Source organism: Antedon mediterranea, chromosome 8 (genome assembly GCF_964355755.1).
Source record: "Antedon mediterranea chromosome 8, ecAntMedi1.1, whole genome shotgun sequence".
Taxonomy (NCBI): domain Eukaryota; kingdom Metazoa; phylum Echinodermata; class Crinoidea; order Comatulida; family Antedonidae; genus Antedon; species Antedon mediterranea.
In genome coordinates, this window is record NC_092677.1 from 15,043,867 (window position 1) to 15,060,537 (window position 16,671).

General features: G+C 31.8%; 1 protein-coding gene across 1 annotated transcript; it reads left to right on the plus strand.

Annotated features, from left to right (window-relative positions):
• The first annotated feature begins 1,824 nt into the window (after window positions 1-1,824).
• LOC140057421 (vang-like protein 1) lies at window positions 1,825-16,582 on the plus strand. Its single transcript, XM_072103069.1, has 3 exons — window positions 1,825-1,909; window positions 10,938-11,241; window positions 13,305-16,582. Exons 2-3 carry the CDS (start codon window positions 10,996-10,998, stop codon window positions 14,691-14,693), a joined length of 1,635 nt encoding a protein of 544 aa, XP_071959170.1. The 5' UTR covers window positions 1,825-1,909; window positions 10,938-10,995; the 3' UTR covers window positions 14,694-16,582.
• The last annotated feature ends 89 nt before the right edge of the window (window positions 16,583-16,671 follow it).

Consider the following 16,671-nt stretch of genomic DNA (forward strand, 5'->3'; position numbering starts at 1 on the left):
TATCGTATTCAGTAAAAAATTGTCATTGCAAGAGGATACTCATCATTCAGAAGCTATATCAAGCAGCAAGTTATAGTTCTAGGCTAGAGCCTGACGTTTTTTATAATTTGTAAACTAGGACGGGTCATGCTCAAATTAAAAACCTCAGAGCACGTCTATACCATTTTTATACTATCGACTGAGAGAGAAACACGAGTTGAACTCGGAGGCAATTTCCATTTACACTAGCCAAAAAAACTGCGAGATGAACTCGAGTTTCCCCCATTTACACTACATCGATCACCCCGGTGCTGTCAATCAAATCACTATTGCAAGCGCACACGTGGAACTTAACTGACTATGTTTTAAACGTTTAAACACTGGAACATATCGACAAATCTCATATAAAAACATAATAATCCGAATTTACACAAAATTTATTTAATTTTGAATATAGTCCATTGTTATTTTTTTTTTTGTGGCTATTAAGATTATCATTTATTATTTTAAAAATTAGGGCCTAGCAATTATTTTTCTTTTTAAAATGACTGCATTTCCGCCTTGTAGACTGTACGTACATTAATAGGCCTTAAATTGTTAGGTTGGCGTACAAATAGGGTATGGTACGGTAAGTATTTAAAATAAAAAATGTATTTGTTAATTAGCATAACAATGTATCAAGGAAGGAAAATTATTATATGGTATATTTCAGTTCCTAAAAAAGATATCATTTTCATCCATTGAGACGTCAGTATTATATTTATTTTTTCCTTTTTCAATAATTAGGAATACATAGAATCGGCCAGGGTAGAGTAGTTACACCAATATTACATTATTTTAGGCTTTCTGGTAAGGTAGAATTCGCACGAACAATTTCAATATTTTCAGCAGAAAAGAAAAGTCACAAATTTGTTTGTGCCTTTAAAAGAAAATAACGAACAGCACAATATATCGTACAATTATTGTTTTAAGCAAAAAAGGTGTATTTTAAGCAAAAAAACCTATTTTGTTTGCATAATATATATTGTATTTCTGTGACAACATGATTTTCACGTCAATGACCTTTAACAGCTCGGTGTTGAACCACAAAAACCGTTTACACTTCGTTTCTCCGGTGTAGATTCGACTACACTGGAGAAGGTACACCGGAAAACATTCAGCTTCGTTTCACCCCGGGGAGAGCACACCGGGGTGGTTGGATTTTCCCATTTACACCAGTCAATAAAAACCACAACACCTGTTACGGTGATAGTGTAAAAGGGGTATAGAGAAGAGAGTCTATGAAACATTTGCTCATAATACAGCATTATTTAATTTATATACGGTAGTTATGCATGGAGAAGGTAATTTGTTTTTGTGAGGATTAGGCCTATGTATTGTTACATTTACGTCATCATATACATAATAATTCATGATCAACACCGAAATAATAAATCCTATTTCATAACATAATGGAACATAATAGAGACAGGCAATTTCTAGATGTCACTTTTTATAGTATTATCATGTAGGCCTACTAAACATGCTTCGGTTTCTTTATGTACAGTAATTAATTCGTATTGTTTATAGACAAACAATTGACCAGGTGACCATGATTGTATCGGCATGGCATCAAATGTTATCTGAATAATACGTGTGATATACATCACATTATTTATATAATTCCTTAATTAAAGACATACTATTTTCGTGTTTTGTATCCGCATGAAACAAACATCAAGTATACTATCTTTAGTTGAGAGATTACATTAATTAGTGCCTTATGTTTTTTTTAAACCACCCCTACTAATTGAATGGTTTCACCTATACAAATCATTAATGAAAAGGAAGGTTTGGTTTTGGCGTCGTCGTCGCGAAGAAGAAATATTTTGGGCTAATGGATGTTACTTGTTTTGTGGAATTTCATTGTTATTTCGCCAGAATTGCATAGGTAAGACATCACATTTGAATAAACCGTATCTGTAGTTTAATAATAACAACAATATAATATATTTTGAAAACCAATGCGTCGAAGATGTGAAGTTAAGTTGATGGTTAAAAGGTATGGTGTGCTAGGTAGCTGAGCATCGGTCGGTCGCCTGCGGTTGGAACAATGTGACTAAGCACACCAAATCAACAATCTAAAAACGCATACGATATAGCAGGGAGGTATCTCCCTGGAAATACATACTGTAGTATGTTTCGGTCTAAGTATATCGTTCGTTCAATTTTCTTAACTTCCCTCTTTCACACGAATTTGACTACATTAACAATTTACAAAAGAAAAATGTGTATAGCTGGTATTTTAGAAGACATTCAATCTAAAATACTGTCTGATGAGCAAATGCTTCTTCTTCACCACCATTCTGTTTACCATCTCGATAGATAGTATTTAGAAATCTAGTATTTTTTCAACCATGTACTCATTTACACCGGAGTGAACTGGTACAGTAGGCCTACTTGATCCTGTCAGGAATTGATGTCTTTCTGTGGTTCACCCTTTCTGTATGACTATGACTAGGAAAATTTCCTAACCAATTGGCTACCGAAAATCACACAGTACCACTACAGTTTACTTATTTTTTAGCATTATTGCAGCACAGTTTAGGACTATCTCACACCATAATTCTGGTACACACTACGCTATCATAATCTGAATATGTTTAGATTCAAACTTTATTCAAATGAAAAAAAAAAAAAAGTAGAATACAAAAAGTGTAATTATTGTCTAGCCTGTACAGTAAGTTCATCTTTTTCTATTTGTGTCTCACCACTGTATTGTTGTTGGATTATAATAGCTTAGTATTTCAACATTGTTGAATTTATTTTACAGCTTTCAACTTGGCCTATATTTTAATTTTTGTACAAAATATATATATATATAACTTTATTCACAATCTCAGATAATACAAAGTACATGCAAAATTAATTGAGGTTGTGAACGGGGTTAAGCTGTAAGCTAATGCTTTAGACGCAAAGCCCCTTAAAACGAGAAAAAAACAAAACAAAACAAACAAAATTGAAATTGAAATTGAAATAGATAAATCATTAAATAAATAAATAGATAAAAACAGTATAATGTACCATATTAATTGTAACGATAAAAATACTAACAATGGGTAGGTGTTCCATTTTATGTCACGTTGAACTTTCGATAAATGATGGAAAGTTCTCTCATTGTCAAGTATGTTTACCGAATCTTTTTAAATGATACAGACAGATTATATATTTTAAGAAATTTCGATTAAGCATAACATTCGGATGTGGCTTGCCAAATATGATTTTATTCTCACAAAGCTCAACATCTGACTGATACTGTAGGAACAAAGAATTGACAATGGGAGAGCTGTCGGTTAGTACAGTACTGTAAATCTTGCATTATCCGATTGTTAATTAAAAATATTGGAAGATTGATGCATTTAATTTTTTACTTTAATATTTTTACGTTTTTATTTAGCTTTTTGCTTATTTTACATCACTGTAGTTACATCGTTGTCATTTTTCCAGTAATTTGTTACAGTATGTCACCCAAGTCACATGGTGTATATTGGTGGTTAATTGCTTGCCTTTCAATTCCAAAGTCCGGGGTTCAATCCAGACTTACAGCAGTGCCAGGGTTTTAACTCACGACTCTTTAAACTCCATTCCCATAGCCTCAAATGAGACTTAAGTTTAGAAAGCATTATTATGAAATAGTTTATTTATCCAGTAATTGACGAGTTGCTCGCTGTTGGATGCAGAAATAAAGAAAGAAAAAAAGTATCTAGTCATCATATGGTATCAGTAATTTGGTTTAAGCATGAATTTCTAATTTGGCTCATGTTGGTGAGTTGCAGTAATTGTGATCATGTCACAGACTTTCATTCTAAAACACAGTGCTTGTCTACAACAACAGTTTGAATATGTTTTTGTTGTACAAAATACACAATAGGGTGATTGTTGAAAGATAAACTTACCAGTTATTTTATCATAATGCAAATATTAGTTGTATTAGCTGTATATAAATGCTAATGTTTAAACTTCAGGTTCAGTGTGTACTACCTGATTACAGAAATTCAAAAGATACCAAATAAGTAGTACAACAGTAGTAATATATGATGAATGTAATGCTAAATGTAATGCTAATACAGTAATACTGTGTTAATGTACAATTCTTTATTATTTTGCCCGTTCTGTTGCAAACAATAAACCATATAAAATACTGGATATAAATGCACTTGTAATAGTTTTATTTATCAGTGAATGAGTCTTCCTTGATTTTTTATAAACAAATGGATATTAATTTGTTGCCAGTAAAAGTTAGAATCATAAAAGTACTGTACTATACTCTGCCATACAGTAAACTATCCTGTCTGTACTACAGTACAGTTATCGAAAGGCGGTGTGCACACTGTTTGCAGGGAGTTGTAAAATAACAACTCCCTGCTGTATGTGCATTATTTCTCTAAAATGTTTGTTGATTTTATTTTGTGTGTGCTGTGTACATTCTACTTTGTTAATGTTCCATACAATACTTACTGTACAGTACTGTGTATTTCAATAAACAATTGTGTGTATCTGTATTACAGTGTATACTGTAATGCTATAGTTTTATTGGCTATTTTGGTTACATAGAGTAGAAACATGAGGCCCTGGAGTCTTTTTTATTCCTGTTGAGAAATATATAATTTCTACCATTCAAATTTGATTAATTACCGAAACATGAAAGGATATTTTGTAATTCAGACATTGCTGTACCTCTGTAATGTACTCAACAGAATGGTAGATGTCACATAGAAATGTTGATACGCATCCATGTACAATATACAAAGGTATAAGAGATAGCCTTCATAATTGTACTTACCAGCTTAGTGTTTACAATACTGTAGATCTGGAATGAGGAAAACAAGACTAGTACTATTAACCAACTATCAGATTATTTGATTTCAATAGTTCGTTTGCACTATTTAACTATTTGTATAGGCCTGTATAGTACATACAGTATCTATTTTTACTGACACAATTTTGTGAACCTTGTTTTGAAAATAATGAAAATTGGTAAACTAAGACTTGTTTATCTTGACAGTACACAGTACTATAATTTCTTTCTTTTCAAACATGTTATAAGACCCTCCAGTATGGTACTAAGAGTTGGATTCCACATACCATACTGTACTTTGAAGTTAAATTCTGAATGCAACTAAAGCAGGTACCCAAGCGTCAAGACCATGGATCAATACAGTATTATTATTAACACACAGGACAGGATGCAAGATTATTTTTAAAATAAAGTCAACCAGAATTGTTATATTTTTTGCATTTTGTTTTAAACTCAAGTCAAAACTAGCAAAGTTAGTTTTATTGGCTGTTGCTTTTTTAGTTTACATTTTATAAACTTCAAATATTACAACTTAAACTTTTACAAATGTAATTTTTTTTAAAGATGTCAACATTTTCGTTGATAGAAATGGTTTACTTATAACCTGGTCTGTAAATACGATAATACTGTGTAAATTTTCTGAAAAATGAAAGTGATTTTTAATTGCAACGTAAAGATCTTTTAAATTCAAACATTTCAACATTATTTTTCAGTACAGTACATTAACAGCTAGAACAGGTTGTAAATTATTCAATAACCTGACTGACCCTACTAGAAAAACAACACAAGTTTCCTGAAACCAAACAGCTTAGTAAATCAAAAAGCTGAACAGAAATATCTTTCAGCATTAATAGTAAGGATTGTCTTTGTATTCTCCACTCAAATGGCATTCATTGATATTAGCAGGAACAAAAGGCTTACCTTAGCAATTGTTGTGCTAACTATAGGCTCAGGAATTTGAATGAGTGCAAAAGAACAGGTGTAAACAAAGAAATAATTTTGATGTAAGAAAGGTGTTTTTTGACTGTCCAATTTGTCATAATTTTTACTCAGGTAGTCAGTTTATTCATGCGTGTAGTTTGGCACTGTAAATACATGACATTTTAAATAAAGTACTGTAATTTTTAATGTGAACCTAATTAATAAATGTTTAGATATGAATCGATATATTTTTCATAGCTAGACATTTTTTTGTTGCTTTTGTAATATTTCACAATTAGTGAAATGTTTAGTTTCTTCTTCCATTTGGTTCACATTTGGACTCAAGGACGTAAGCAGTGCCGTAAGTAATTTGACCAATCATGACGTGGAAGATCATATAAACTGTCGCTTGTGATTGGTCAACTGTCAAGTGTGTCATGTCTACGTCATTGCATCCAAGTGGGAAACAGGTTTAATTATTAAATTATTTCATATTTATTATAACCTTGGATAATGTTCAATATTTTTAGAAATAAAGGTAATAAATTGTGTCACCTTGCAGATGTACTTGTGATGTGCAGCAGTAGTTTTACAGTATTTTAATAGTTTGTCTATTATCATATTGCCTCCTATTTAATTACATAAGGAAGTAATTAATATTGTTGATTGTTTCTATGAGTGTATTATTACTTGACAACTCATTTTTCCCAGCTTCTGATTTCATTTTGTCAAATTTAGCGTCGAAATCGGAAAATATTTTCTACTGTATTGCATTTTCCTTTTCTAGAGTTGAATACAATTTTAAATATTAATTTGTCTTTGCCATATCAAGCATGCTTAAGATTTGTTTCTGTCGAATTTTCTTTAGCAAAGTTGTTAATTGTATGTTTACATTGCTCTATTGTACGTAATGTACACAATTATCTACAGTGGTCAAACAAGCTGCTGCATAATAAATAGCTCTAAATAATTCTAAATTAAAAGACGTTTACTATATAATTTCAATATAAAATTTAATGACAAAAAGAGAGATCAACGTTTCGGTAAAAACGAAACGTCGATCTCTCTTTTTGTCATTAAATTTTATATTGAAATTAAATAATTCTAAATAGATTTAATTTAAGATGGTATAAAGAACTGTTTATAATTATAGTACTGTAGTTTCTTACAGGTTCTCAGTATCAAGAGGAATGTCTGGTCTTTCACAATCCTGTTCACAAAATGTAGTAACTGTACCACAGTAATATTTGGATACAGTATACTGTACTGTACAATGTACAGTAGTGTTGAACTAAATAATTAGAGATCTGCTATGTGGTTTTAACTGTTGAATAGAATCATGGGAAATGGCAATGTTTTTCCATAGGGAGTGGTAGCGATAGTTGTAATAACTAATGCATTCTGCTTTTGTATTAAATCTTGTTTGTGTGAACACTGCAATTTGTACCACAATAAAGCATAGATATCAGATTTCAGCAAAATTATAACCTTTTGTGAAGCTTCATTTCACTGAATACCGATTTGAAAGATGTTGTTTTGCGAGAAAAATAAAAAATTGCGTTTGTAGTATGTACTGTTTAGCTTTAGTTACACTTTACAATATTGTACTATCACATAGGCCTACAGTATTTTTGCTAACACCAGAAGGAATTTTTTAGCCTGCACTGCATACTGTCATGTAATCTTATTCAAGCACAAAACCGCATTGCTTCATAAAGTAGAAGTGGTTATAGTTTACAGCCAGCCTGGCATTAATTGTAAACATACAAGGCTACTGTTGGCTATAAATCGTGCTTTAGGGAGAGGCAAAGAAAGCAGTTTATAAGCTCCATGCCATCAAGTTCAATAGGGGTGATATTAAGTGATAATGTTTAAAAATTAACTACAGTAATTGACTGGCGGCATGTTAAAAACAAAATACCTGCTGAATAATTTGTTAAAATCGAGAATAATAGAAAACGGTACAAAAAACGTTGAATGCAATTGCAATTTTTTTTAGTGTAAAGTAATTAATGAGATTCACATACATACAGTTCAGAGTTTGGTACTATTATGTGTATTGAAATACGAATGCTTGATATGCTTGAATAAATTAGTAATATTTAGATATTCTGTGAATTTACAGTAATTCATTCATTAATAATTGAGCTAAGAACACCATCTCATGTTACAGTATTTGATCTAGATACATAATTTCAGGTCATATTTGCCAACTTATCAAAGTCCAATGATAGTATACAACACAGTACAGTACATATGTACTTATATCAAATCTGGCTTGTTACCAACAAATTGATTGATTTCTGTATCTGTCAATCTTTAGAATATCTGCATAACAACACTGCACATTTCAAGAGAATCTTGCGACTTTTGTGTTCCGTAAAATCTAAAAAATTACGCAAAATAATAATTAAACACTTAAAGGACCTGAGCACAATGTGCGTTGCAGCTGGCGATGATTTAGAAAAGGGTGAAGTTTTTGAGCCGCCAGCCATGCAAAATGCGATCCAATCGGACAGTTTTGCAGTCAGGCTTACTCTATGTGTGCGTAAGACAGAGAGAGAAACACACATATAGACGAGTGCTTTCTACCAGTAACAATACAGATAATGTTTTCCATCATTTCTAATATTCATTGTATAATTGATTTAATGCATGATAATGATATCTGTATAAAATCTACTGTTTTCTTCCTTCTTATTTAATGTGGTATACAGTAAACAATCTGTCACTTGGTATAGTGCTTGTAGGAGCATAGGGCAAAGAACTCGGCCAAGAAATAGAAGAGAGTACAATACAATAGCCCTAGACATTGTCTGCAGTTTCCTAACATTTGCATAGACATGTTTACCTGACCAGGCATTGGATCAATAAACCAACAGTAACATTAAGCTTGGTTCTTAAGTAAAACATTCCATCCTTATTCATGTCCTTATGATAATTCTGAAGCTATGCAACATCCCTCAGGGATGATATGATCATTCAAGTTGTTTGAAATTGAAAGACTGTACTACTTTTGAAGAATTTTAATTAAAAGATTGTGATAGTGGTATGGAAAGTAGTTACAACTCTTTAAAAGCAGATATAATATTTGGTTGAAATGTACATAAATTGATAATGTGTAACAGAAATCATGGCGAAAAAAAAAACTACACTAGATAGGTACAGTACTGCAGTAAGTACAACCTGATGGTGGCATATTTAGTTATTCCACAGAAAAGGAAAAAAGGTGCAAACTGGCTGGATCTCAATGGAGATACAAAATAAAATATGCAAAAACCTAAATAAAAAGTAAAATAGTCAAAAAAATTTGCAGAGCTTCCGGGCAATGCTAGCCAAGTCATACTGATCAGTGAAAGTTATTTACCAATATTTAGGTTTTTTCTACACAATTTATTTATTTTTTTCAATGCCTTTACACTACAGCATTTGTGTACAATATTATTTATACTGAAAGTGCTTACTGTAAAACTAGTTCATATCCATTTTTTGTATGATGTTTATTATCCATTTGAAGACAGTGGGAGGGGAAGTCATTCCTTTTCAAAATGCTTTGCCAGATATTTGACTTCCTTGGCCTTGGTGTTAGCATTGACATTGTCTGGGAGGAGGCTGGTATAAATGATTCATGATGAATGCAAGGCCTCCTGGGGTAAGCTAAGTGGATCTATTACCTGCACTGTGGTTGGTCATAGCAATTGGGTCAGGTTGCAAGATATATTTTCATAGCATTCCATTATGTGACTGGTTCATATTTCAGATGAAATGTCAAGTAGTTTCTTCTTTAACATCTTAATTTATATTAAAAAACATGCATATAACAGTACTGTAAAGCAATAAACTTTAGATTGATTGATGGATTGATTGATTTTTTTTTCTTTCAGAAATAAATCCATATACAGTAATAATGTTACAAAGAAAATACTCAAGTATTCATATAGTTCAATTTTCCATTTAAAGGATTTTTTGTTGACACAAGCATTTGTTCAAAGAATAAGTGATAAGATATATGTAATGGTTTTTTTAGACTTTCAAAATGTCATAATAATAATATGATTAATTTGGCTGTACACTAAAAGCTTTTAGCTGTGGCAAACACCTGTTCAAATGCAGGGTCATTGTCTACGAAATGCTTCCTCTATTGGATCATTATTGACATTCTTATTTGTTTTTTTCTTTAATGCATACTTTCTTTACGATAATCAAGCACGTTCTCCCTTTACTATAGAATGTATAGAAATATAAAAATTAGGCTTCTACAGTTAATAAGAAAACAACCTGAGAAAGAGAACTTTAATGTTACAACATTATCATCTGTAATTTAGTAAACAGTTTCTTCAATTTGTGAGAAACTTTTTCAAATATTTGGATCTTTATTGGGAACAAAATGTTTAAAGCATATTAAAGAAGGCATATTAAGAAGAAACATACTACAGTATTTGTTTTTAAAAACCAACCAACTACAATTTATTTCCAAGTGATGAATTTAAAAAAAGTGAATATAGATTAGAAAGTACAGTATGATGTACAGTGTGATATGACAAACAGCTGAAATACTCATGCAAAGTTTATATGTGGTTGTAAAAGTCTACCCATGTCTGATAAAGTTGGTGATCAGACCATAAAATATATAATTCTGCATTGATGATTCTGCCAAACCTTGCTGGTGTTGACCAATGAGCAACAAGTTTTTCCTAAAAATAAAATCTTCAAAAGTTCTCTAATTTACTATACTGTATACATTATTCAGTACTGTAGCTCATTTTATTCTAATGCAGTCAACTAATTATTTTTACTACAATATATACAGTCCAATATATAATAGGAGAACAATTTATTTTTAATAATATAACCGTTAAAACTAAATCAATCATCATGTTCAAGTACTGGGTAAAAGGTTGTAAACCCTTTTGTACACCTGACTGGGATGTTCCATTGTTATAAAAGGGGTTATTTTAAACTACATATAATTTTTATTATTATACAGTACATGATGCGGCTCATCCTTTAATTCTCATATTTGATGTTATTGACTTTATAGTGTCACGTCTTTAATTGAAAGTTGATTTTAATAGCATGTTGTACAGATTTGTTGCAATTTTTTTGTTCATGTTCATGTACTGTATGTACAATCTGAACATCTGCCTGTATCCATGGTACTGTAGATTGAATATTTACTATTTTCATCTTCTTGTTGCAGATGACCTAGCAATCTGTCTCTAACAGTAGGACTTGCGCAACCCTCCCTCCACACCAACATGGATTCGGACACAACTATTCAGTCCGAAAAAAGCAACCATTCAAGGAAGAACAGGCGTTACAAGAACCGGGACACCGACCGTGACGATGACAGTGATTACAACTATGGCAGACGAGGGCGGCGTTCACGCAATCATGAGAACTCAGATCATGAACCATCAAGGAGAAGGAGTGGGATGAATAAAAGCGATCGATCGGTGACGATACAGACACCACCAAGATCAGAGGGAGATGATCGAGATGAGGTAGACTAAACTACTGTAATACTTTATATGTACACATGAAAAAAAAAAAAAATAATAATAATAATAATAAGATTTTTATAGCGCACATACCACTCCAGAGTGCTCAAGGCGCATTTAAAATTAAAAAAGAAATAAATCATACAAATTCCTGACAAATAAAATGCAATTTCTTTGGATCATTTATATCTATTTTTATTGTGAGTATGGTCCTGTTTACTGTATGCTGCATAATGCTGAAGAACTATTGATTTGAAAATAGATTAAAATATTTATGTACCAAGTTTGTGATTTTTAATCTATTTTCAAATAAATAACTTTGATACGCAAATGCAACTCAGACGGTCAAAACGGTACAGTATGATAGTAGCTGTAATGCAAGGTCAACAGTGGTCAATTAAAGAACCGTTATTTTTAGTTTAAGCTGTCAATTATATGACAAATAAATAAAACAATAACCCCCCCCCCCCCCACCAACACCCCCACCCAAAAAAAAAATACTTATGAGCATAATAATAATATAATAATAATAATAATATTCTGTAAGAAGTTTATTATACTGTACGTGTAAACACGAACCCAAAAATAATATTTTTTAGAACGTATGTCATTCCAGTATTTAGAATCGGTATTACCATAGAGTAATATCTTGATGGTATTACAGTACAGTACTGTATACTGGAATACTAAGGCTTACAGGTTTTATTAGAAGTAGGTATCCATATTAATAGGCGCTGAATGACCAAATGACACACAATAAACTTGAATAGCGTGCTGTCATCCACTTGGGCTAGAAATTAGAATTTGAATCATCCTGCATCTAAAGTACTATTTAATGAGTTTGGAATAAACAGTGCATAATTTGATGATAATTATGTGGGTGATAATGTTATACAATGCCTTGTACTTGAACTAAGAGAGAATGAGAATTTGATGCTATGCTACACTGTACATAAAGAGTTTGAATAAAAAATGCATATTTTGATCATTATCATAAAAATATGTCACTGTAATTAGTAATAACTACTTACTATAATTTTTTTTGTAACAATTGGTAATAAAGGGTTATTGTATGAATAAATATACAATATCATTGTACACAGTAAATAATGTATGAAATTGATGCACATGAGTAAACTTTAACAGATGTTGCTATATTTACTGTAATGGAAACTTACTGTAGAGAGAAAAAAAATATGCATTAAAATATTACTAAATGAGGGTTGCTCTTCCCCAAAATAAACCTAAATATTTCAACACATATTATTGAGATTATTACATTAGAGTATTGACCATGAAAACATAATGACTCATGCACTATACTGTACATCAATTCACTGAATCTATGGATGCGGATTGCTAGATAAAAATAAAATAAATATTACTAAATGAGGGTTGCTCTTCCCCAAAATAAACCTAAATATTTCAACACATATTATTGAGATTATTACATTAGAGTATTGACCATGAAAACATAATGACTCATGCACTATACATCAATTCACTGAATCTATGGATGCGGATTGCTAGATAAAAATAAAATAAATATTACTAAATGAGGGTTGCTTTCCCCCCAAATAGACGTAAATAATTCAACAAATTATATAGAGATAGTTACAGTAAAGTAATGACAATGAAAACATAATGACTCATGCACTTACTATACTGTACATCAATTCACTGAATCTACATATGGATGCGGATTGCTAGATAAAAATGGAAGACTCGATGAATCATCCATTAGTACAACCGTTACGATTACGTAGTTCCAAGCTGTTACCATGGAGAGTTAATTTATTTGTATTTTGTATAGTTAATCTTGCACTGCATTTATTAGCTATACAGTACATTAATTAATATTAATTTGTTTGGTTGATTTGAATTTTTATAATAATAAACTACTTTTTTTAACGATTAAAAAAAGAAAGAGCACTACCTGTAGGGCACAGTGGTTGAAATACATTTCGTTTTTAAAGTTAAATTTCAGGCAAAAAATTTTTAAAAATTACCAGATAAAAGTCAAAATATTGACAATTATTAACTTAATTGAAATATTATTTTTGTAGGTCATTGAAGTCCAAATTTTACCTCAAGATGATAACTGGGGAGACAATACAACTGCTATTACCGGAACCTCCGACCGTTCGTCAATGGATGACCTCACAAGGATTGCCAAAGGTATTGAAGATAGTGTGGGATTTGACTGTAGTCGTTATTTTGGATTATTAGTAACAGGAATATTGTCGTTTATTGCATTCCTGTCACCAATTGCGTTTGTTGTAATACCACAGATTATGTGGGCAGAAGAACTTCATCCATGCGATACCTCTTGCGAAGGTCTTTTTATAAGTATGTCGTTTAAGCTGCTTATCTTAGCTATTGGTAGCTGGGCTTTATTCTTCCGAAAACCAAAATCAACACTGCCACGCATATTTGTTTTTCGTATGACACTCATGGCGCTCGTATTTGTATTTCTCGTCACATATTGGTTGTTTTATTGTGTTCGGATTGTAAGTAAGCGAGACAGTAACTATTATGGGATTGTTCTCTATGCTGTTTCGTTAGTCGATGCTCTTGTGTTTATACATTACGTTGGAGTAATATTATTGGAATTACGACAACTTCAAACTTTGTACACACTTAAAGTTGTGCGTTCACCAGATGGAGCTAGTAAGTTTTACTCGGTAGGACAATTAAGTATTCAAAGAGCTGCTGCATGGATCTTAGAACAGTATTACCGTGACTTTTCTATTTATAATCCTCATTTGTTACGAGTGCCAACTTCTCGTATTGCTAAACGACTCTCAAATTTCAAATTTTATGATGTGGATGGTCCTGGTAACAATACAGCAGAACGGTCGCGTGCTATAATGGCAGCATCTGCTCATCAACGAGATGCTCGCCGCAATGAGCGATTTTACGAGGAAGAGGATTATGTTCGCCGGGTTAAAAAGCGACGAGCACGTCTTGAAGTTGCAGCAGAGGAAGCCTTCACACATATCAAGCGACTGCACCAGGATAACGGACATCATCAAATAATGAATCCAACAGAAGCTGCACAGTCAATCTTCCCGTCATTAGCGCGAGCATTACAAAAGTATTTACGTGTCACAAGACAACAGCCGAAATGGTCTGTGGAAAAAATTATAGAGCATTTAGCAACATGTATCAGCTACAATCTATCGGCAAAAGCTTTTCTCGAGGCATTCCTTCAACCAGGTCCATGTATAGTGGAAACGCATCGCGTGGAATCAAAGTGTGAGAACTGGGAACTTGTGTCGGATACAGTTGTTTCACGTCCATTAAAAGCAGATCATACATTTCAATTGCGGCAAGGGGAGGTAATGCTACAAGTGTTTGTGATGAAAACTCCGCATTTTAGAATGTTTGAAGAAGCGTACGATTATAAAGATAATAAATTTACATTACGTCTTCAATCCGAGACCTCAGTTTGATCAGAGCTTTTAAAAGTTAAAATTAAAAAGAAAACAAATTTGCCATCTTGATTCATATTATTAGATATACTGTACCCTGTGGCCCCAATTGTGTCACCAATCACAGATAGAGGTTTGTTTTACATAAATTCATTCAGAAATTGTGTTTTCTATGAAAAAGATCAAATTAAATGTTGCAAAACAGTGTTGGATTTTCAAATTTAAGAACCTGTAAATATGAGATTATTGTTTTTGATCTTAAAGGCAACATTTAAACAGTTTACTGTATTTTTGTTAGGATACTGTACAATTTGTGCACGTTTTCAGAAGTATCAATTATATTACATAATTTCTTTGTACGAGTAACATTAATAATTGTCAATAATTTCCTGCATAAACTATGAAATAAACTATAAAATAAGAGATATCTTTTCAAAATTTCTTTAATGTTGAAGACGTACAATATTTGACATCATATTCCATTCTGCAGTATACCAAATGGTATCTTATTTGTAATTGGTTTAGTTGAAAATGTCACTCAGTCATATTTTTTTTTCAACTAATGCGGCCTAGGCAATTTTGGTTAAATTGTAACATTTTTAATTGATATTTTATATAATTTTATATTTTGAATTTTTTAATTTCAATTAAGATTTTAAACATAATCAAATGTTTATGATATGACAACATATTTTATTAATAGAGTGGGTGAACCAAAGGAACAGCAATGTAAACTATAATTTGGGCTGGATACCTGTGTTTAGCCCTACAGTACATTATATTTTTGGAACAAATAACAAATTATTTTCAATAAGTAAGGACCTATCACTTGTACATCACAATTGTATTGAGACTGTAACAGGAGGCTCATTATAGGTAAATTTTAAATATATCATACAACCAGTGCTACAAAGTGCTATAAGAATTTACCTTGTTTAATTTAAGCTTACAGTACGTTATATTGGTTGTTGAAAACTTTTTTTATTAGTGTCAAATTTACATAACAATTTGCCAAGAATGCTTCCGAACCAACCTGCAGATCCTTTTTTTTTTAATTCTTTTTTTTGTGTAGTATTTGTACAAAGATTGAAACAAACCAAACGATGTATATAACTTTTTGTAGATGAATATTATAGAATTGTGTTTTTGTTGTATTTTCTGAAATGACAGATAAATAAATGCACTATCTATTTGTAGTAATTTGACATTTGACCTTGCAGTATTGCATCCAGGATATCATTTGAAAATTGATGATACAACCACACTGTCATTTATTTTATGTTGAATACAGTGAGAGAATTTTAAAATCATCAAATGTATTTAACCACTTCATTATGATTAACTATGAATTGACATATATTAATACCCTTTTCACAACTGCATAAATTGTCGTAAATAGTTTTGATCTCCCGACTTATTAGATGTTTTTATACATGCATAATTATGCAAACCTTAAGAAATCTCGGGAGAAAGCATAGTTGCATGCCCTTTTTTTATTACTATGATTGGTCAGTTTGATACCAGAGCAACACACACGTGCGCAGTTACAACCCAGGACATCTCGGAACAAATGCAGGCCTTTCATCGGTGAATCTCTGTTAAAATCTTGGAGAATTTCTTTTTGCAGTGTGAAAAGGGTATTTTGATTGATGTTACAGTAACATCCGTTACTTGAAATGCTGTACTGTACTTCTGTCAATTATCTTCCATTTGAGTAGTCCAACAGCTACTGGACCAAATGCTGAGCCCTATAGCCTTCCTTCCCAGACCGCATGACCTCTTAATAAACATACCTAGGGACCGAATGCACACTCACTTAATGTGCTACAGTTAATTAGTCTTTTTCATGTTTGTTAATATAAACCATGTCCAACTAATAGATGAAATAAATGTGTATGTCCTTGTAGAGAGATCTGAATATTTGTGGAGATTTTATATGACTCAAAACAATGCACACACTAGCCAAGTTTAATAAAAGCATAGACTTTAATATCATAAA